Here is a 21,710-nt window from a genome sequence, read left to right as displayed (position 1 = left end):
GGTTTTTAAATTTTGTTTTATTTGCCAAAGATTTTATTTATTTGAGAGCGAGAGTGTGTGTAGTGGGTTTGGTGGGGAGAGGCAGAGAGAAAGGGAGAAGCAGACTCCTCGCTGAGCAGGGAGCCCCACAGAGGGCTCGATTCCAGACCTTGAGATCATGACCTGAGCTGAAGACAGATGTTTTACTGACTGAGCCACCCAGGCGTCCCTGGAGTGGATGAGGTTTTAATTGTAAATGGGAAGTAAAAATGTCAAAAAAAGATGGGCTCATGGCAGACCGGACAGGCCACCAGCTGTGCTTCTCTCCTCTGTTAACTTGTTTTATTTACTGCTATTTACTCTCTTCTTTTTCATTTGTTGATTTATATTTCTTTGCTTTCCTACTTCCTATCTCTTTTTCATGAACCTAAAATGGCCTGTTCCTGGTTTTCTTTTTTTCTCATTAAAGTAACTCATATCCTCAAAGTGCCATGATTTACCTTCAAAGCTAGTACATTCTGGATTTCTTATTCTTACTGGATAATACAGTCTATGGATTTTTTTTTAATCTTTCATATTTGTTTTTCTGGGTAAATGCATAAGCTATGAATGTATAGGGAAAAGTATTTCTTGGTAAAGGCAACACTGGCCAAGATTTGGCTGCTGACCTATACACAGGCTGTTATTTCCGATGTACTCGACTCTTCGTAGTTGCTGGCCCTTGCTCCACATTCCCCATGAAAGATCCCACAGTCCAGATAAATGAGGAAATACGCTGGTGAGAGGAGTGAGGCTTTAGTATGTATCATCAGTTACCATGGATATTAGTCTGCGTGGTCTGCAGCTTGGTTTCCTGGGTTTATAGTGATCTGTGTATACACTGATTATTTTTGTCAAGTGGTATAGTGGATAAATGACAAAAAGTCCCTTTTAAAGAAAATCCCTTTATGGTGCACTTTTAAGAGACAAGATAATTTCTAGACCCTTGATGTTCCAGTACACAGTATAGAGATCCTCTGTGCTGTCATTTAACCTATTTCACAAAAAAAGAGGATCCTGAGACATGTATCTCTATCGTTTGGATCTTTGTATATTTAGGGTGTCTGTGGTTCTAAATACATGTAATATGAAATAAAAGATACTGTGGCAATAAAAGTATAGATATATGTGGTAATACATAGGTCCAGATACACATATAGAATAATGTTGTACTGGTAAACCAGCTCTAAAAAAAGACAAAACAAAACAAATAAGTCCCGATCTGTAGTGTTTGCCATTTTGGGGGGGTAATTTTACTATTGCCACTTTCAAGCTACGGGTGATTTAATAACTAACTTGCGAAATTCTTGAATGTAAATATTCCATTTGGTTTCTGCCAGCCGATACGAGCCAGTTTTAGCACCCAGATTACTGCTAGTACATTATATTCTATCTTTAATCTTTTTCTCCTCCTCTGTTTCAGCTCGGATATATAAGCAGAGTGACAGCAGGGAAAGATCGCTATCTAGCTTTGGTGGACAAAAATGTTATGGGATATATTGCCAGTCTCCATGAGTTGGCTACTACGGAAAGACGATTCTATTCAAAACTAAGTGACATCAAATCGCAGATTCTCAGGCCTCTTCTCAGTTTAGGTAAGTAGAACCTCCCCCAACCCCCTCAGTTATCAGGACTCTTTATCTGTTCTTCCTGTAGCACAAATTAAAAAAAAAAAAACTTGAGTTAGGGTTTCTTTCTTTCCATTCTCTTATTTTTGTACATAGGCTGTCAACCACTTACAAACTGTTTCCACTTCGCCAGGAGCCCAGCTGCCCCTGAGTGTTCTACCATTCCCAGAGCTCTTTTTCCCCTGTGGAAATAGGAAGTGGAGCTTTCCAGAATATTCATGGTAGAGAAGCAGAAACAGCTTTGGGAAAGTTGATCTAGGAGCTAGACTTCAAAACAGCACTTCTGGCCCCACTAGTTCTAAGAGATCTTATGTCGTACTACCTGACTTTTTCATTTTCTTGGTTGTAGTTCTTAGAATTACATCAAGTGGAGATTCGTCTGGATTTACAAGTAGTCTCTCAAACTGTGGGTGAGAGCGTTCAGGGTCTTATCCAACATTACCGTGAACTGGTTAAATCCGATTCCTTTCATTAGCTGCAGTCAACAGGGAGGAGGGGCTGAAGATGAAGCGATAAGACAGCGGAATTGCAGTAGTTCTAGAGGGGGTCTGCTGTCAGGGTACACTAGCTCCCTGGGTCTCCAGGAGGTTAGAAAGGCATACAGATGGAAGTGGGAGAAATGACTCTTGAAGATCAGAGTTCACTTTTTTCAAGAAATTTTGTAGGTTTGGCCTTGTGCGTACACAACGGAGAGGAAGTTTTTCTCTCTTTCCTGCACTCTGTGGCCCCTGTGAGGGCCCTGTGAGGACCTGGAATTCAGATCAATACTGTAGTGCTTAAATTCTGCCTTGTTTAGTAGATCAGTTTTTCCACGTTAAGTTTGCACTGGTTTGTGTGGGTCAGCCCATTTTTATAATGGGAAAACACTTATTTTTTCAAATAAGTAATTTATAGTCTTTCAGAATGTGACCTTTGTAAGTTAGGGTCTGTCTGCATTTTAAAATTTCTTTATTTTATTTTATCTTATTTATTTTTTTATAGCTTTTTTTTTTTTTTTTTAAGTAATCTCTACACCCAACGTGGGGCTCAAACTCATGACTTGGAGATCAAGGTTTGCATGCTCTGACTGAGCCAGTCAGGAATCCTAGGTGGTTTCAGTTTTTATTCTGTTTTGCCTTTTTTAAATGTCGTAGAGTGCCTCTTCTATAAATTCTCTTCCAGTGGGTGGGCATAACAGCACAGGAGATTGGCAGGGGAAAAGCAGCCGTCCCAGCTGGAAGCTTCCTGGATTGCTCTGAAAGAAAAGTGAGACTGTCCTTTTCCCTGTCCTGATTCGTGATTTCTGTGTTCTTCTTACCTCATCTGCTCATCAGCCTCACTGCTTAGAAGTCCTGGAAATTAGGAACTTTGGACTGGGAAAAAGCACATAATCCCCTGGCACCCTCTATAAAGTTCAGAGCAACCTGGTCAGTCTGATTTGGGGGTTGCCCTCTCTTCACTCAAGTGTTGGGCTTGTCCAAGGGTCAGTAGAGCAGAAGTCAGAACAAAAAGTTGAAAATGTAACTAAAAAAGTGCGCTGAATTCCTGGCTGTCACTTACCAGTTGTGTGAAATCAGATAGCTCACTTCCTTTTCCCCAGCTTCCGATTACTTATCTTCAAAATGGGAGGAGAGTGAGATTTGCCCAGTGGTTCTCATGTTCGGCCTACTGAGTCAGAAGCTATGGGAACCCTGTGCCTGTGTTCGTAACAAGTTTCTCAAGTGACTGGATTCTCTGGTCTCTGAAGCTCCTTCAACATTGTGATGATTTGAGTTCCACAGCTGAGAGTACATCTCAGCTCGTTAAGTATTTATAGAAAAGGGCGATTCGTCATCTTGATCTTGAGAAGGTGTTCACAGTCATGAGTCTTCAGGTTGTGTCATCATCATCATCACTGTGTTACAGAAAATTTGGGCACCGCAAGCACAGTCCAGCTGTTGCAGGAGGTGGCAAGCCGTTTCAGCAAGCTGTGTTACCTGATCGGTCAGCACGGAGCCTCACTGAGCAACTTCCTCCATGGGATAAAGGAAGCCCGGAGTTTGGTCATTCTGAAGCATGCAAGTCTCTTCTTGGATAGTTATACAGAGCAAGTATCCAGTCCCGTGTCATGTTCAATCTCTGCAGGGTTATTCTGCCAAGGAGAACAGCTCCTTAATCAGAAGAGACTAGATTAGGGACAGTGATATAAGGTAATAGAAATTGCAAAGCAGTATTTTAATCTTAAGCCAACTGTAGTTCTGCATTGCTAAAGTTTCAGTTTTCTTTAAATGGAAAAAAGGTTGAAAAATAATGAATTACATTTCTTTTTGTAGTCTAGCAGAATGATTGATAGTGTTTAATTTAGAATGAAATATTCTTAATTTACATAAAATATACTATAATAAATATGGTTCTTTAGAGAACAATTTCGCTTACTTTAGTAAATTATGATAAATTAGAAGAAATAAGTAACTAAACAAATTATTCTAAGACCAACTGCTAATGGTAAATATGGAGTTGTTCCAGTGTCTCTTTTATTGTTGTGTAAATGGAGGGCTTAAAGAGACCACACTATCTTCAAAATAAGGATATTTCCTTAATAAAATCTAGCATAAGTTATCCAAGATTCTTTTAATTTTTTCAAATAAAATATCCTAAGTGTATTTGAAAATTTAAAAATTTATCACTTTTTCTTCATTTATTCTTTGCCATTTTGATGTGAGGCCTAATTTGTTATTTTAATGCATATTAAAATGACATCCGTGCTGTTGATCTGAAGTGAAAGTTTTATTCTTTATTAGTACCTCATCCATTTAGCAAGTATGGACCGACCGAGCACCCACTAAGTGCCAGGCACTTTGTTGTGCTCTAAGATCACACAGCCACAGCCAGGAGCCAGTGAAAAGGAGTTCATGTTCTGTTGGTGTTTTGTTTAGGTTATTTTTAATATTAGTGATGATGTCTATTACTGAAAATTATACAAATAAGAATAGTCAAAAAGATACTTAAAGTTGCCTGCAATTCTACCACCAGAAATAACCATTGTTAATTTTAGTGTACTTCCTTTCAGATTTAGGCATATACATGTGGAGAGATGCATGTGATTTTAATTGTAAGCAATATTGAATATATTTGAAGATAATTGTCTGAGAGGAAGTAGCCTAGTTGCAGTCTCTCGTATTCTTTCAGGCATGAAAAATAACATAAATTGATACCAGTGTACTTTTTATTTTGGCGGGTGGGAAGAGGGAGAGAGAGAATCTTAAGCAGACGCCAGTGCAGGGCTCAGTCTCCTGACCCTGAGATCATGACCTGAGCCAAAACGGGTCAGATGCTTAACTGGCTGAGCCTCTCAGGCACCCCCCAATTTACTTTTTTAAAATAGATTTTGTTTGCATGAGGGTTTCAGCTTTTACTATTGTAGTTCTTTTTTGTCTTATTTATCTCAATTTTTTAAAAAATTTCTTGTTCTGTGATACTTCAGGACTTAGAGATGCTTTTATTTTGATACGTTGGACTATCTTTTAATGTAATTTATTCATATAGATGAGGCAAGTAAAAAAATCTTGATTTGTTTGAGTTTCTAAAAAATTTATTTATTTAAATATTTTATTTATTTATTTGACAGACAGAGCAGGAACACAAGCAGGGGAAGTGGGAGAGGGAGAAGCAGGCTTCCTGCTGATTAGGGAGTCCAGTATAGGGCTCGATCCTAGGACCCTGGCCGGGATCACAATCTGAGCCAAAGGCAGAATGCCTAATGACTGAGCCACCCTGGCGCCACTGCTTATGAATTTTAGAAGTTACTTTTAATTGTGGTAAAACACACATAACATTTAATTTATCATCAGGACCCCCCACTTTTTTTTTTTTTTAAAGATTTTTCATTTATTTGAGAGAGAGAGAGAGAGAGAACATGAGTGGGGGTGGGCAGAGGAAGAGGGAGAAGCAGACTCCCCAGGAGCCTGATGCGGGGCTGGGTCCCAGAACCCTGAGATCATCACCTGAGCTGAAGGCAGACACTTAACCTAATGAGCCACAGAGGCTCCCCACATCAAGATCATTTTTAAGTGTAAGGTACCTTAGGTTATTTTGAATAGGCATTTGCCTTCTCTTGAAGTCCATTGATTCCATTTTGCCATTCTGAGAGTATGGTAGAAATGTACATGCATCAAACAGTGTATCAAGACATTCTGTAACAGTAGATCAAAACTTAACCGGCATTTTCTAATAGTTTCACTTGAGCTCTTTTAACATATTTTCTTCCCTTCTCTCGTTTATTTCTGAAGACTTAATTTTCATTAAAAATCAACTGTTTTAATTATATTTTCTCAAGTTTGTTAAGTTAGCAAAGTTAAGGAGTGCTTGGTGGCTCAGTTGTTAAAGCATCTGCCTTCGACTCAGGTTTTGATCCCAGGGTCCTGGATCGAGCCCTGCATCAGGCTCCCTGCTTCACGGGGAGCCTGCTTCTCCCTCTCCACCTGCTTTGCTGCTCCCTCTGCTGGGTACGCTTGCTTACTTTCTCTCTCTCTCTCTGTCAAATAAATTAAAAAATCTATGAAGCAAATCCTAGCATCTTCTGCATAATTTTAGTTGTATTTTAAATTTACAATTATATTAACATCTTTACTAAAATGGTTTTTTCCCCTCCTCATTATTGTGATTATCACATAATCTGCCCTTCTTTTCAGTCAAGTCCGTTCATGACTGTAATGTTGACATCACAAAAGTTCTGAAAGTTATTGGTGAGACCAAGAAGTACCTGCTCCAGATGCTTGTTATGTAAATTTGTCCTTCAGAATTTTCATTTAACGCTAATGTATGTGTGTTTTCTTTTTTTGCTCAAGGTATTGCACATCTATTACAAATTTCCTGGTTATGGGAGGATTCCAGCTTCTTGCTAAGCCTGCCATGTAAGCAAATACATTACCTTCCAATTACCATTCTAACAAACAAAGATCATATTTTATAGTGTTCTGTGTTTTTGAGTGCCCAGGAAAAGTTTTGGCATAATCATTTTATCAAATGAATCGAAGTGTAGACTTTCACTAACTCTTACAAAAGACAGGTATTATTAGCCCCTGATTATCACTGGAAGTCGTATGGTATTGACAAAACAGAATCTGGGTCCTTCTTTATTATCCCTGAGATGGTGGACAACTCTCTTAACCAAATTGAGCCTAATTTTTTTCATCTGAAAAATGGAAATGTTTTTTCCCCTGCTTGTGAGTAACAAATAATGTATGTGATGGTATAGAGAAAAACACAAAGTGTTACACAAATATAGAGATTTTGCATTTAGCTTCTGGGTAATAAATCTAAAAGGCCCCTTACATGAGGCTAATCATTCTGAACAATGTAGATTCTTAACGAGTGTTGACCTAGAGACAAAAGCAAGTTTAAAAAATTCAGTTATATTTTAGAAGTCAGTATATCAAATATGTACTCACAACCCAGATTTAATAGATGTTAATATCTTGCCATGTTTGCCTTTAATCTTATATCCTAACATAGTAATAACACCCTTGTCTTACTTCTGAGCTTCAAGGGAAATAGTTTTAGTATTTCCTCATTAAAGATGATTGCCTTAGGTTTTTGGTAAATATCATTTCTAGTGTTACAGGTCTCCTTTCTTAAAGGAAGGGGGGAGCATTCCTTTCCATTCCTTTAAGTTGAAGAGCAATAGATTTTTTTTTAATGTAAACATCCTTGAGTTCCCAAGATAAATTCAGTGATCTGCCTGTATTAGTTTTTCAGTACATTGCTGGATTCAATTTGCTGATACTTAAGATTTTGCATCTATATGAATGTGAGGTTTTCCTTTTCTGAACTTGAAGTTTTGGTAAGAAGATTGCACTAGCCGTTATAAAGTGGGTGTGGGAACTTTGTTTTTCTGGAATAGTTTGTATGAGATAGAGAATATCTGTACTTTGAGATTTTGTAGAATTCATCTGTAAAAACATATGGCTTCTTGGGGGCATTTCTAAAGGGAGTTTTTAAACTACTGACTTAATTTCTTGGATGAATAGATCTGTTCAGGACTTTATTTTTTCTTATGGCTTTAATTATTTATATTTTTCTGGAAAATTATTGCATCCAAGCTTTCAAATTTATTGGTATAATATTGCTACCATTTTCTTAAGATGTTTTTACCTCCATAATAACTGCAATTTTATCCCCTATTTTTCATTCTTCTTATTTGAGTCTTTTTTCTTTTTATCTTAGTTTTGTCCGCAGTTTACCCTCTTTAATTTTCTTTTCAAAGATTAAGCTTTACTTACTTCTTTCTTTGTTTTCTATTCCATTAATTTCTCCCTTTTTAAAAAATTGTATTTATCTGAGAGAGAGAGAGCAAGCCCAAGTGGGTGGAGGGCAGAGGGATAAGCAGACTCCCTGCTGAGTGCGGAGCCTGACCCGGCTCCATCCCAGGGCCCTGAGATCGTGACCTGAGCTGGAGGTAGACACTTAACGAACTGAGCCACCCAGGCGCCCCTAATGTGTTAATTTTTGAGTAACACATACAAACCCAGCCATGTAAGGGGAAAGCAGTATTGCCACTATTGGATTAAAACTCCCAAGAGAAGATAAGCTAAACAGTCCCTGGTTCAGGTTTCTTGAGAACACACAAGGCCCTTTTGGGGAAAGTCCATAGGCCAAGGGCCTGAGTGAATCCTGAAAAGTAATAGGACTTAAAAGAGTGGGAACATTTCTGGTGTCATACTGGGCATCCAGAAGAAACGTGGTCATAGTAGGTATGTGTTCAACTTGGGCTATTTCAGGCTCTCGGGAGCAGTTTAAAGCAGAGCAGTTCTGTGGGTTTAAGTGAGTGTCCTTAGCTGATCTCAGCAACAGAATATGTAGGAGGAAGAACATGTAGGAGGAAGGAACATCCACACAAGCCAAATACAAATAATAATCTGGGTCATGTTCCCCAAGGCACCCTCAGATCTCTTACTTGCGTTATAAGACAGTCCACTTTGCGCTATTGAACTTCTGGGCTCCTGGAAATTATTACGTGTTTTCCATTCCAAGATAATACTTCATAATTTCAGAGCTAAACATTTATTTTTTAGTTCTCTAAGAGATTGTAAAATGATTCATTCTTGCTTATAGTCTTGTGTGACATTGTCTAATATGAAGCTTGTGGGTAAGAATTGTAATAAATGCTTATAAAGCACTCGGGGTAGTACCTGGCACATAATTATTGCTTTTTAAGGGGCAGATAATAACTACTATTCTGTCCCACTAACTCTTACTTCTTTCACTTCTTTTTTCTTCTTTCACATCTTTTATGTATTTTGGTCTGATCATTGTCTCAGTGGGTTATTGATCAATATTAAAATTTGCAAAAAATTTTAATAATGAACTTAAATGAAACTAAATATAAAAACTAAATGTTGACTTCAGTTTAAAAGGATTTTGAATATTTCATCATTGCAGTCTTCACATAGAAGTAGCTCTCCTGTTTCCTGTTAATTGTAGTACTGGTACCTACAGCTTTTCATTACTCTCTTGTAATAAATTTGTATTAGGTGTAGGAAAAAAAAAAGAAATTTGAAGTATTTTAGTATATGTGCTGCCAAAGCAAGCACTAAATAGAAGTATTTTAATATTACATGTCAGTTGTGTTGGAGCAAAGAGCTTTGTTTTTCTCCATTATTTCTGTTTAGAACCACTGATTAGAGCAATTAGTCTTGCCATTTATTGCTGTGACTTTTGGCTTGGAAATTAACAGGTAATGGTGTCAGCTGGCCTGCAATTATTCCCTGAAACTGCGGGATGCATGATTCATTTCCTAGAACTCAAGGCGTAGTTTATGATTAACCATCTCTATTATAGAGTTACTATTGCTACCATATGCTGCTTTTCATATGCAAAAATCTATTTTATAGGCAGGCGAAATTCTGTTAATTTTACCTACTTATTTCATTGTATTTATAGTCTACTGTCATAGCACCTAAAAATGTGCATTCTGAAAAAAGTTGTGAAATATATCTATTCAATATCATGCATATTTCAATACCAAAAAGATTAACTAAATTTCCTTTTTTCCTCTATCTCCAGTGATTTCCTAAATAAAAACCAAGAGCTGTTACAAGATTTATCAGAAGTAAATGATGAGAACACCCAATTGATGGAAATACTGAATACTCTGTTTTTCTTGCCAATCAGACGACTTCATAATTATGCAAAAGTTTTGCTAAAGCTTGCTACTTGTTTTGAAGTGGTAAGCTCCCGTAAATATCTCATTTGAACTCTCGGGAAAGCCGAGGATCATGGTGGTTTGTTTGGATTGTGCTACCCCAAGACCTCAGACTCCACTGATTTACTATTTGTATGTGTCTAATTAAATTTATTTGTCTTTAAGAACATGAAAGAAGAAAGTTTGTAGGTAAATCAAGTTCTCTTTGCTGTTGATTGGGTTTCTTTTCAGAATCTTCCCAAGATTTATTTTATATTCATTTTTTGAAACTGTGTCCGAAGTCGAGACCCAGTTATGCTACTTGCTCAATAGTTGTCGAAGTGTATTGAGTGCATACTAATCCAGGTTGCACAGAGCTCTTTAAAACCCTGGCCTTCTATGTAATGAGATCCCTGTAAGGCAATGGAGTTATCCTGGCCAGGACTCAGGATAGACTCACGCCAGGGATTTTGGTCACCTTAGCATACGCTCTGAGAAATCACAGTGTTACAGGACTTTCTCAGAGGTTAAGTGGTCCACTTTCTGTATGAAATGAGTTGAGTAGAGTCCTAGAAAATTAGTACCACTGTAGGATATGGTGTATGTTAAATCTGGTCCTGAGACATTGACCTTTGAAACTGTACTAAAATGTGTAGTTTCCTTTTATTCCCACTCTGAAGTGCTCCAGAGAAACCAGGATGATTCTCGGGTCTCCTGTACCTTAGAATCTTCTAAATCCCGGAAATTGCCTCCTGATCTGGACAAATTGCAGTCTCTAGAGTGACCCTCAAAGTGCTGTGGGCTTTTTACATTTGATTCTATTGTGGTCTCATAGATCCTTTCTTTAGTCTGATTTCAATGTTAACTTAAACTGATGTAGTTTTAACAATGAAGGTTTGAGCTACACAGGTAACCCCCTGAGCTGCAGATGTCATCTCAATGTATCTTCAGTTAATCGCAGATCTTCCCCCTCTAGACCAGCTAAGAACTATTCAGGGGGTCTGGTAAGACAGTTTCCAGTCTGAAGGGTCCTAAATCTGTGTGAAAAACCAGACTCTTTTAGTTTGGCATTCAAGGCTCTTGATAATCTGATACCGTCTTTTGTTTCTAGCCTTATCTGGTTTGTTTAGATCCCTGAACATCATACATGTTTTATATTTCCTTCATGAGACTGGGGATCAAAATCATCTGGGGAAATTTTTTCAAAATACATGGCCATATCCCAACACTGCACATTATTATTTAGTAAATCTCAGGTACAGCTTAGACATGATATATACCTATAAATTTCTCTAGGTAAAAACACCTGATATTTATTAAATGCATTCCATGTGCCAGGTACTAAGCATGTTATGTGTATTCATTTAATCCCCATGTCAACCCTGTGAAATAGATTTTATTATTATTAATATTATTATCCCCTTTCATCAGATGAAAGAATTGAGGCACAGCTGACAATTAGTCAAGCTAGAATTTATATCCAAAGGCTCCAGAGTCTTTTCTTTTAACCACTTTACTATATTGTCTCTTCTGATAGATAACCTGTTAACAAAACCATTGCATTATTCTGCTGTGTTGTATATTTTTCTATCTTTTCTGCCTTGTTTTAAGCTCCCAGAAGACAACGATTGTACCTTATTTTTTTTTTAGTCCCTGACACTGAGCAGAATATTCTGTATGTAGTACATGCCATTAAATGTCTTTTAAATGAATGGAAAATGAATATGAATCACTGTAAGAATTGTGGAATGTAAAGTAATTACTCATGGACATGAGGGGGTCATCCTTTTGTTTTACCTTCTGCTGGCTTTCTACCTAGCATAGCAATTATACCCTGCCCTGTATTTGGTTCCCCAAGCTTGGCCCACAAACCCCTGGGGGTTCCAAAGACCCTTTCAGAGGGGTCACAAGATCAGACTGTTTTCAGGACAGTAGTAAGACATTTGCTTTTCCATGGTGTGTCATTTGCACCAATGGTGCAGAAGTAAGGATGGACAAAACTGCTGGCTCCTTAGCATGAATCAGGGCAGTGGCACCAGACTCATCATTGTGTTCTTATGCTGCCGTGTGCTTGCAGTTAAAAAAACAAAAGCAGTAAAAATAAAAATATGCCAGTTTCACTTAAAAATACTCTTGGTGACACAGCAAAAATTATTAATTTTATTTAACCTCAATCAGTGACTTTTTTCTTTCTTGTTTTTCTAGATATAATTGACTTGTTACATTCTGTTTTCAGGTATCCCATGTAATAGTTCGCTAGAGAGATGTATTGTGAAATGATCATCCACAATAAATCTCATTAACATCCATCACCACACACAGAAGTACTTATCTTTTAAGATTCTGTGTGATGGGCTGGGAGTACCAGAGCAGCTCTGCTGCATATCGGAGTAGAGAGGATTTTCAAGAAAAAAGCTCAAGATCACTATTGTTTGAGTTGAGAGCTGGTTTTTGTTTTTGTCTTTGTTTTCTAACTTGAAAGAACAGTTGACAGATAACTGTGTTTATTCAGATTTGGGTATTAGGCAGATATTTTCTCAAAAATGAGTAAATGAACCTGTCACTTCAAGGAGAACAACTATTTGTGGCAAATGATAAAATCTGAACTCTGAAGCAAAAAGTAAAATGTGGGAAGTGTGTATGTATCACTGTTGAGATTGGCAGTTTCCCAGTAATTGACAACTTTTTCTGATGAGATTGGTGATAATATTAACATAGAATTTTTGATGTTTTATAATAAAATGTATCAGCATTTGGATACATAACTCAGTGAACCAGTATTTTTCCAGAAGTCTAATCCACATGCTATAAAATCATGTGTAAGTAAAAGATCTATCCAAAGTGTAAGATTGATCAGTGGATTTAATTTAACAGTAGAAAAAGTTTGATTAATATAGTTTCACATTCCACATTTCCATTACTCTTTTTTTTTTTTTTTTAAGATTTTATTTATTTATCAGAGAGAGGGGGGGAGAGAGCGAGCACAGGCAGACAGAATGGCAGCAGAGGCACAGGGAGAAGCAGGCTCCCTGCCGAGCAAGGAGCCCGATGTGGGACTCGATCCCAGGACGCTGGGATCATGACCTGAGCCGAAGGCAGCTGCTTAACCAACTGAGCCACCCGGGCGCCCCTACATTTCCATTACTTTTTAAGAACTTACCACTTAACAACTTTTGGTTTAGTTTCAAAGATGTCCACTGTTATTTGAAATGGCTGTAAAAATAATCCTAGCCTTCCAACTATATATCCTTATAAAGTAAGATTTTCTGCATCTGTTTCAACTAAAAGATTAAGTCAATAACAAATGGAAATCTATTATCTTGTCAGCCAGATAATAAGTAGATTTGAAAAAATGTAGAATAATGCTGCTTTTCTCACTAAGCATTTTGTTGTTGTTTTGGAAAATATATTTTTCATTTAGACTGTTACTGTATTTGAAGTGAGTTAATAAAGATTAAAGGTTATTTTTATTTTTCAACTTTATTTTCTAATATGGTTAATGTCAGTACATGTAGCCCAGATAAGCAAAATAGAGGGCCTTCCCGAGACCAAAACATTTGAGAATTCCTCCCATATTCTGAATTCTCTGCTGTTTTCCTCACTGATAACTATCTAAGGAGTTTGTTTGTTTCTCTCCCCTGGAATTATGCCTCTGTTTCATATATACATGTGTATAGTAGAATGTTCTGGAACCAATCTTCTTTCTGCTCAGCCCCCTTTAGTGCACCGCGTCTGTTCTTCATTTGGATTTCTTCCCTAAATTTAATACTGTATCAACACCACACTGAGATTCTGGACAATTGTTTTATATTCTTTTTCTCCCCCTTCCCCCTTTATTGGCTTTCAGACATCTCCGGACTACCAGAAACTACAGGATTCCAGTTCTTGTTACGAGTCTCTTGCTCTCCATCTCGGCAGGAGAAGGAAGGAGGCTGAGTACACACTGGGCTTCTGGAAGACCTTTCCCGGGAAGATGACGGTAAACCATGCCAATTGTCATTACCCCAGCAAACAGCAGGCGTATCCCTAACAAATGTCAAATTTTCTCCTTTCCTCACTTGTTTATGATAATGTTTTAATGAGCCCTCTTCTAAGGGTGGTCAAAGGAGCACAGCAATAGGAGCTCTAGACCTCAGCACCTACCCTCATTTCTAGGATTCCTCTCTGAACACATAACACTTTTTGTTTGTTCCTGTGTTTTTCTTCATTTCCTTCGAGTGCCTTTATTAAATGTTCAGATCCTGTCTAACTTCAGGTTTAACACCAAACTAAGCTATGAGGCACACATTCTCCTAAGTGTGATTTGTGTCTTTTTCATTTTCTCTTTGTGTGCTAACATAATTCTGATGGTTCACTTAAGTGTCTGTGTTCAATTCCAGGATTCCTTGAGGAAGCCAGAGCGTCGGCTGCTCTGCGAGAGCAGTAACCGAGCCCTGTCTCTGCAGCATGCCGGGAGGTTTTCTGTGAACTGGTTCATTCTTTTTAACGATGCCTTAGTCCATGCCCAGGTATGCCAGATTTGTAACTTTTACTTAATTAAGCCATCAGTCTGTAATAAAAATATTGTGATTTCGCTGAAACTGTTGAATAAAAGAGAATGTTCAGGGGCACCTGGGTGGCTCAGTGGGCTAAGCTTCTGCCTTCAGCTCAGGTCATGATCTCAGGGTCCTGGGATTGAGCCCCGCATCGTGCTCTCTGCTCAGCAGGGAGTCTGCTTCCCTCTCTGCCTGTTGCTCTGCCAACTTGTGATCTCTCTCTGTCAAATAAATAAATACAATTTAAAAAAAAAAAAAAAGAATGTTCAGCTTGCATTTGTGGTATGAGCCACATTTCAGGGAGCTCTTTTAGTTTCCAGCTTGAAATGAATATCAGTCATGTGAAGGGGTACTTGTAGCAGAGATGACAAGACCCACTGGGATTACCTATGTTATGGGGACTCTGTCCGAGATGTGGCACCGATGTGGACTCAACCATTTGAAAGGGGTTATATAGCAGAGACTCCAGGGCCCACATGAGCTTTCTCAGATATGTCTCCGTGTTCTTTCTTTCAGTTTTCCACACATCATGTTTTCCCTTTGGCTACATTATGGGCAGAGCCACTTTCTGAAGAAGCTGGTGGTGTGTAAGTGTGTCCCCTTCCCAGGCCCTCACCTCATTCTCTCCCTCTGCTACGTAGGTGGTTTCCTTAGACAAGAAGAAAAGCTCAGGAGTCCTCCCCATTCTGCATAGTGAGGCTCATTTTCTCGGCCTATAGATAGTAAAGTGGCCTGTTGGGAAGATCGTGGCTATTATAAGTGAGGGAAGGGCTTCTCCACTGCTCACAACCCCGTTGTGCCACACAGAGCAAAGGGACTCCGTGTCCTTTCTGTCTCCTACTGTGAGAACCAAACCCAGGGCATGTCTGCATTTACATTTAATTGATTTCTGCTCCTCTTGAAACAGACAAGTTGCTTTTCATATTTGAGGAGTGATACTATGACGGGTTGTCATACCTATCTGTATTTATCCTTGTGAACATTTTAGGAACGGCTTAAAGATAACTACACCCGAGGAGCAGTTCACTCTCGTTTCATCAACACCCCAGGAAAAGGTTAGTCCATGAGGACATTTTCTTTTGATCTTTTGGCCTGGCTACTTCTGTCTCTTATGCTAGGAAAGAAAAGATAAAAATTGTTCTTCCTTGGCTAATGATCCATAATTATCTGGTAAATCTTTGTTAAACCAAGACTGTAAGTTTGTTTTCTTTGTTTTTTAACGTGACTTAATTTGGAACATCCAGCAGTGAAATCCAAGAACCAGTCAGGATTACTCAATAAGAAAAGCATTCGGAGATGGACAAATTATTCCCAGCAAGGAGAGCTATCAGGATTTAAAGCAGTGCCTGAATGAGGTATTGCCTTAGGCTTATTGACTCTTACTTTTTTGTTCCTAGACTAAGTGGCTGCGGGCTATAAGCCAAGCTGTGGATCAGGCTTTGAGGGGAACATCTGATCTTCCGCCCTATGGAAGTGGCAGCGGTATTCAGAGGCAGGAGCCACCCATCTCACGCAGTGCCAAATACACTTTCTACAAGGATCCTCGCCTGAAGGATGCGACCTATGATGGACGCTGGCTTTCGGGGAAGCCTCATGGCAGGTGAAAACCTTTAAGATTTATGCATGGGGTGAAGGGATGATAGCCTGATTCGATACTGAAAAAGTATCGGTTCTCTGAAACATTCATTGATGTGTATTATTTTTTGCTTATGCTCTCCAGAGGGGTTTTGAAGTGGCCAGATGGGAAGATGTATTCTGGCCTGTTCAGGAATGGCTTGGAAGATGGGTAAGAAGATTGTATAAAACATACGAGTGAATTCAGCTTTAGCTCACTGATGATACTGTTAATGTATTAGGAGTTATTTTCAAAACAAATAGATTTTTGTTTTCTCTTTTAGAAATGCATGCAGTGTACTAGGGCTTACAATGTGGGTGTGTGATCATAAGAGGGCTGGGAATGTAGGAAGCAGCCTTGGTTTACCTGGAGTGAATCATTTACCTTGATAGCCTTGTGACGTCAAGTGACACAGCCCTTCTGTCTGTTAAAGTGGGACTGTCGTCTGTCGATTTCTCAATGGTGAAGACTGAGAACCTGGGGTAATATTGATGGGGAACTGTTGAGATAGTAGTGCCCTTTACACAAAGGCATAGACAGATTTTCCTTTCAGTAGTTATACTTTTTTTTTCCTTTCAGTAATTTTAAGTCATCTTTAATTTCTGTGGTATGCTAAAGGAGAGATCTTCTATATATTCTCCTAATGGTACTTAAGTGACATTATTTTTGTATAAGCTTGTCATGTTTCCTAACACAAAATATTTGCACAATAAACTTACGGCAGTGAAGTATTTTATATTATGTAAGAAAAGTAATTTACTTTACTATATGGAAAAGATTACTATACAAATTGGATAGATTTTTGTGTGTGTGATGATGTAAATTTTTATAATGTCTTTAATCTCCCTTTAATGGAATTTTACAATGAAAGGAGACTTCAGATAATCTCATTTACACCACCACCACCACCACCACCATCACCCCACCCCCACCCCCCACCCCCGCCGCGCAATGCATGGGTGAGGGAGGTGGGTATCTGCGCTTATCCAAGGTGATGTGGCTCCTTAGTAGCAGAAAGGCTTAGGACATAGGTTTTCTGTTTTTCACTGGAGTTAGGCTGAAACATGTCTGTGTGTAGTGGGGTTGAGTGCTCACTCCTTTAAACTTGCTGGTAGCTTGGGATCACAATCGATACATTTTAAACCGAAACCCCCTATACCCCTTTCCGCCATAGGTAGTTCTTTTTCCTGTTCTCCTTGTTAAAATGTTTACAAGTGCATCTGTAGAAAAGGTGGATATGTCCAAATGTATCGTTTGATCCTTTTTTTCCCTCTGCGATAGATATGGAGAATACAGAATCCCAAACAAAGCATTGAACAAAGAAGACCATTATGTGGGCCATTGGAAAGAAGGAAAAATGTGTGGTCAAGGAGTTTATAGGTAATAACATTGGAAAGGTTGTTGGGCTGGTATTGCTTTTTCAAAGACTCATTTAGACTTAAATGTTTGTGTAGCCAGAATTTCCAAGGAGTAAGTAAATTTTATTTGTTCTTTTTATGACTGAAACTGTTTAAAAAATCTTATAAAGGTAACTTCTTATCTATCACAAGATGAAAATATTAGGTTATTTTTTAGTTTTCAACAAAACTGTACAAACCTTAGAAATCTTACTTTATCATAAAATCTGCTAAATGTCTTCCTTATAAATTTATCTTATATTTATTAAATAACTGTAATGTGGACAAAGCCTATCATTCTTTCAGAGATTACTCATTATTTAATTTTCCCCTCAGGGATTAATACAATTTTCTGGGTACCTCTGGCCCAGTTGGTTAAGCGACTGTGTTCGGCTCAGGTCATGATCCCAGAGTCCCTGGATCGAGTTCCGCGTTGGGCTTCCAGCTCCACAAGGACTCTGCTTCTCCCTTTGACCTTCTCCCCTCTTATGCTCTCTCTCACTCTCTCTCATAAATAAATAAAATCTTTTAAAAAAAATACACGTTTTCCCCTGTGTTAACATGGAATACCATCCATGATGTCTAATTTCTAAGCCTCATTCATTCAAATATGAAAAATTTTGATTGGTGAAAAATAATCATATAAATAAATAATTATAGCTACCAGTGGGACATGAATATAATTTTGAATTTCCTAAACTTTGTAAAAATTAGCATCAGAATTCAGTGTTTTTGTGATCTTTATCCATTCTTTGTAACCACAGTTATGCCTCTGGTGAAGTGTTTGAAGGCTGTTTTCAAGATAACATGCGTCATGGTCATGGTCTCCTGCGAAGTGGAAAATTGACTTCCTCTTCTCCCAGCATGTTCATTGGCCAATGGGTAATGGATAAGAAAGCAGGATATGGTGTCTTTGATGATATCACTAGGTACAGTATTCTGCTTCTAATCTCAGCATTGAGTGATAGAGGATAAAATTCCTGCACTTCTCCAGTAACAGCGATGCTTTCATGAAGGCTCAGCTAAGATCTTAATTAGACAGTATTGAGACATTTTTCACTAAGACGACACAGTTGTCAGGCATCATTTTATCCATTTGCTTATAAACTAGATAATTGGTTACTTCTTTACAAGATCGAGATCTTTCAAAATTAACCTTGGAGCCATTTTCTTAAAGCTCCACATGTACAAAGCTTTTAGTGTTACGGAGGTTACCAAATCTTTAAATATTATTAAAAAACAAAACAAAACAAAAACCAACCTTTAAAACAATCTGTAGATAATAGGAGTAAAAGGTCAGTGGCAACCAATGGAAATTCCCTTTTGGGGTCATAGGATGGCATCCAAACCCCTTTCTGCTTAGGTCTTTGTTTAGGTCAGAGACTTGTCACCATGCTAGCAACCCAGCAGACAAGCTTAAATTCAATTAACTAAACCTTGGGGAGGAGTGTATTTCTTTTGCCTCCATATTTGATTTAGCCTGATTTGCTTTTGGACTTAATATATACTTTTTTCCCCTTCATGTTATTTTTATAATGTGGGGTTTTAAACTTTAGATGTTATTACTAAATTCCATGATTATTTAACAGGCACTTCATACCTACTTTGTTTTTTTTAGTGGAGATTAGTAAGATTTCCCTGAGTTTGAGTTTGAGAAGAATGAGACTTCTTATATGATAAACCTCATTTATTTCTTTAAGGTTAGGAAGTTTTGGAGTTAAAAAAGTATGCAAGTATTTGAGCCTGTGTATTATTACATTTTGAATTATTTTGAGTTGAATTCTTGGCATTCCTATTTTCAATTATCAAGGACATACATGGAATATATGCAAACCTATGTCAGGTAGACTATATTAATTAAATTCCTGAGAGAACATTACTCTGAGTAAGACATCTTTGTACTACATTGTTCCATGTTTCAGGAGACACAGAGTTAAACACTTTAATCAGAAGAATGGAACAGATACTAATGAAGGGGTGATGCTTGGAATCTTCCATGTTATAATTGTTGTTGTTTTTTTTTTAATCTCATCCTTATCATCAGTTTTTCATTTCATTTCTTTTCTATTTCTATATAGGGGGGAAAAGTATATGGGAATGTGGCAAGATGACGTATGTCAAGGGAATGGTGTGGTAGTTACCCAGTTTGGATTATACTATGAAGGCAACTTTCACCTTAATAAAATGATGGTAAGTAGTAGAATACTTAGCTTATAGTTATTGACTTTTTAAAACTTCCATGCCCTTAACTTTTAAATCATCATTTTATTAATGTTCTACGTTCTTGGTAGTATTTTTCTTGTCTTTTAAGCTTATTTAAGGCTTTGGGGGATATGGCTGTATGAACTCTTAAGTTCTTTGAGTTAGAACTCTAAGTTAGTTTTAGAGTTCTAAGTTTAGAGTTCTAGGTAACTTAGAACTCTAAGTTACTTTTAGAGTTCTTACTTTTAAGAACTCTAAGTTACTTTGCATTTTGTCTGTTGTGATTTTTGTTTTGTTTCTTCCCATAGGGAAATGGGGTTTTACTTTCCGAAGATGATACTATATATGAGGGAGAATTTTCAGATGACTGGACTCTTAGTGGAAAGGTTGGAAACTAACTTTCTTCTTCCTCTAATATAATCTTCTACTAATTTTTCTTTGACTTAAAAAAAAAAAGTCTACCTTACCATAAAATTCACCTGTTTTAAGAGTACATTTCAGTGACTTTTAGTAAATATAGAGTTGTACAGCTATCACCACAATCCAATTTTAGATCCTTTCACATTATCCAAAAAGATTTCTGTCACCATCTCCTGCTCATTCTCAGTCACTCTCTGTTTCTACCAGCAGTTCCAGACAACCTCTAGTGGACTTTGTAACTCTGTAGATTTGTCTTTTCACGTCTGTCCTTTAGTGGAATCAGGCAATATGTGGGCTCTTCTATGTGTCTTCCTACACTTGGAATAATGTTTTTGGGATTTTTCTGTATTGTAGCCTATATAGCAGTTCATTCCTTTTTATTGCTGAGTAGTATTCTAAAGTCACATTTTGTTTATCCCTTCACCAGCTGATGGGCATGGGATTATTTCTTTACTTCTCTATAGCTCTATATTTTTCTGTATTTCTTTGTATTTCTCAGACTATTTGGAATAATACTGCTATAAAGATTTGAATACAACTTCTTGTTTGAACATGTGTTTTCATTTCTCTTGGGAAAATATTTAGGAATGCAGTTGCTGGGTTGTATGGTAAATTGATATTTAACATATCAAGAAGCTGCCAACTATTTTCCAGAATGTGGCTACATCATTTTACATTCTCATCATCAATTTATGAGGAATCTAATTTCCCCACATCTTTGACAGTATTTTTTATTTTATTTTTTTTTTCCATTCTTCAGTTCTAGTAGGTGTGAAATGCTATTTCATGGTTTGGATTTACATTTTCTTAATGACTAATGAGGTAGAGCATACTGTCATGTTCTTTTTGGTTTTTTTTGGTTGTTTTTTTTTTTTTATTTATTTGATAGAGAGAGACACAGTAAGAGAGGGGAATACAAGCAGGTGTAGTGGGACAGGGAGAAGCAGGTTTCCTGCTGAGCAGGGAGCTGGATGTGGGGCTCGATCCCCAGGCCCTGGGATCATGACCCGAGCCAAAGGCAGATGCTTAACGACTGAGCCAACCAGGGCCCCTTACTGTCATGTTCTTATTAGTGATTCCTGTATCATCTTTGCTGGAACACTTCTTCAAATATTTTGACATTTTAAGAATTTGCTTATATAGTCTTTTTGTAGTCTTATTGAATTATAAGGCTTTTTATATATTCTGGATATAAGTCCTATATCAGCTATAAGATTCACAAATTCTTACAGTCTATGGCTTTCCTTTTATTTTCTTATTAGTGCCTTTTGAAGCACAAAACTTTTTAATGAAGGCCAGTATATCAGGAAATTTTTACAAATCAGGCTTTGGATGTCATATCTAAAAAATCTTTGCCTAACTCAAGATTACTAAGATTTTCTTCTTGGGGCACCTGAGTGTCTCAACTGGGTAAGTGTCCAACTCTTGGTTTTGGCTCAGGTCATGATACCAGGGTCATGGGATCGAGCCCTGTGTTGGGCTCCGCATGCTCAGTGCGAAGTCTGCTCGAGATTCTCTCTCCCTCTCTGTCTCCTTCTATCCCTCCACTGCTTGCATGCAGAAAAAAAAAAAAAAATTTTCTTCTAAACGTTCTATATTTAGGTCTATAATTCATCTTTTTTTTATAATTTTTTATTTTTTATAAACATATATTTTTATCCCCAGGGGTACAGGTCTGTGAATCACCAGGTTTACACACTTCACAGCACTCACCAAAGCACATACCCTCCCCAATGTCCATAATCCCACCCCCTT

At 37.7% G+C, this 21,710-nt stretch overlaps 1 protein-coding gene across 5 annotated transcripts in view; it reads left to right on the top strand.

The window, feature by feature from the left end:
- ALS2 (alsin Rho guanine nucleotide exchange factor ALS2) overlaps window positions 1-21,710 on the top strand; it is an 81,160-nt gene that overhangs the window by 33,736 nt on the left and 25,714 nt on the right. For all 5 annotated transcript variants that reach the window (XM_059393216.1, XM_059393215.1, XM_059393212.1 and 2 more), the window contains 14 exons: window positions 1,442-1,613; window positions 3,531-3,711; window positions 6,452-6,517; window positions 9,669-9,831; window positions 13,634-13,765; window positions 14,166-14,294; window positions 14,838-14,908; window positions 15,310-15,376; window positions 15,719-15,921; window positions 16,042-16,107; window positions 17,218-17,316; window positions 18,098-18,262; window positions 19,412-19,523; window positions 19,844-19,921. In XM_059393216.1, coding sequence (XP_059249199.1) covers window positions 1,442-1,613; window positions 3,531-3,711; window positions 6,452-6,517; window positions 9,669-9,831; window positions 13,634-13,765; window positions 14,166-14,294; window positions 14,838-14,908; window positions 15,310-15,376; window positions 15,719-15,921; window positions 16,042-16,107; window positions 17,218-17,316; window positions 18,098-18,262; window positions 19,412-19,523; window positions 19,844-19,921 — 1,704 coding nt within the window. The remainder of the gene's footprint in view (window positions 1-1,441; window positions 1,614-3,530; window positions 3,712-6,451; window positions 6,518-9,668; window positions 9,832-13,633; window positions 13,766-14,165; window positions 14,295-14,837; window positions 14,909-15,309; window positions 15,377-15,718; window positions 15,922-16,041; window positions 16,108-17,217; window positions 17,317-18,097; window positions 18,263-19,411; window positions 19,524-19,843; window positions 19,922-21,710) is intronic.

The sequence above is a fragment of the Mustela nigripes genome, chromosome 3 (assembly GCF_022355385.1).
Source record: "Mustela nigripes isolate SB6536 chromosome 3, MUSNIG.SB6536, whole genome shotgun sequence".
Lineage (NCBI taxonomy): Eukaryota > Metazoa > Chordata > Mammalia > Carnivora > Mustelidae > Mustela > Mustela nigripes.
Note: the sequence above shows the minus strand (reverse complement) of the source record. Positions and strands in the feature narration are given on the sequence as shown.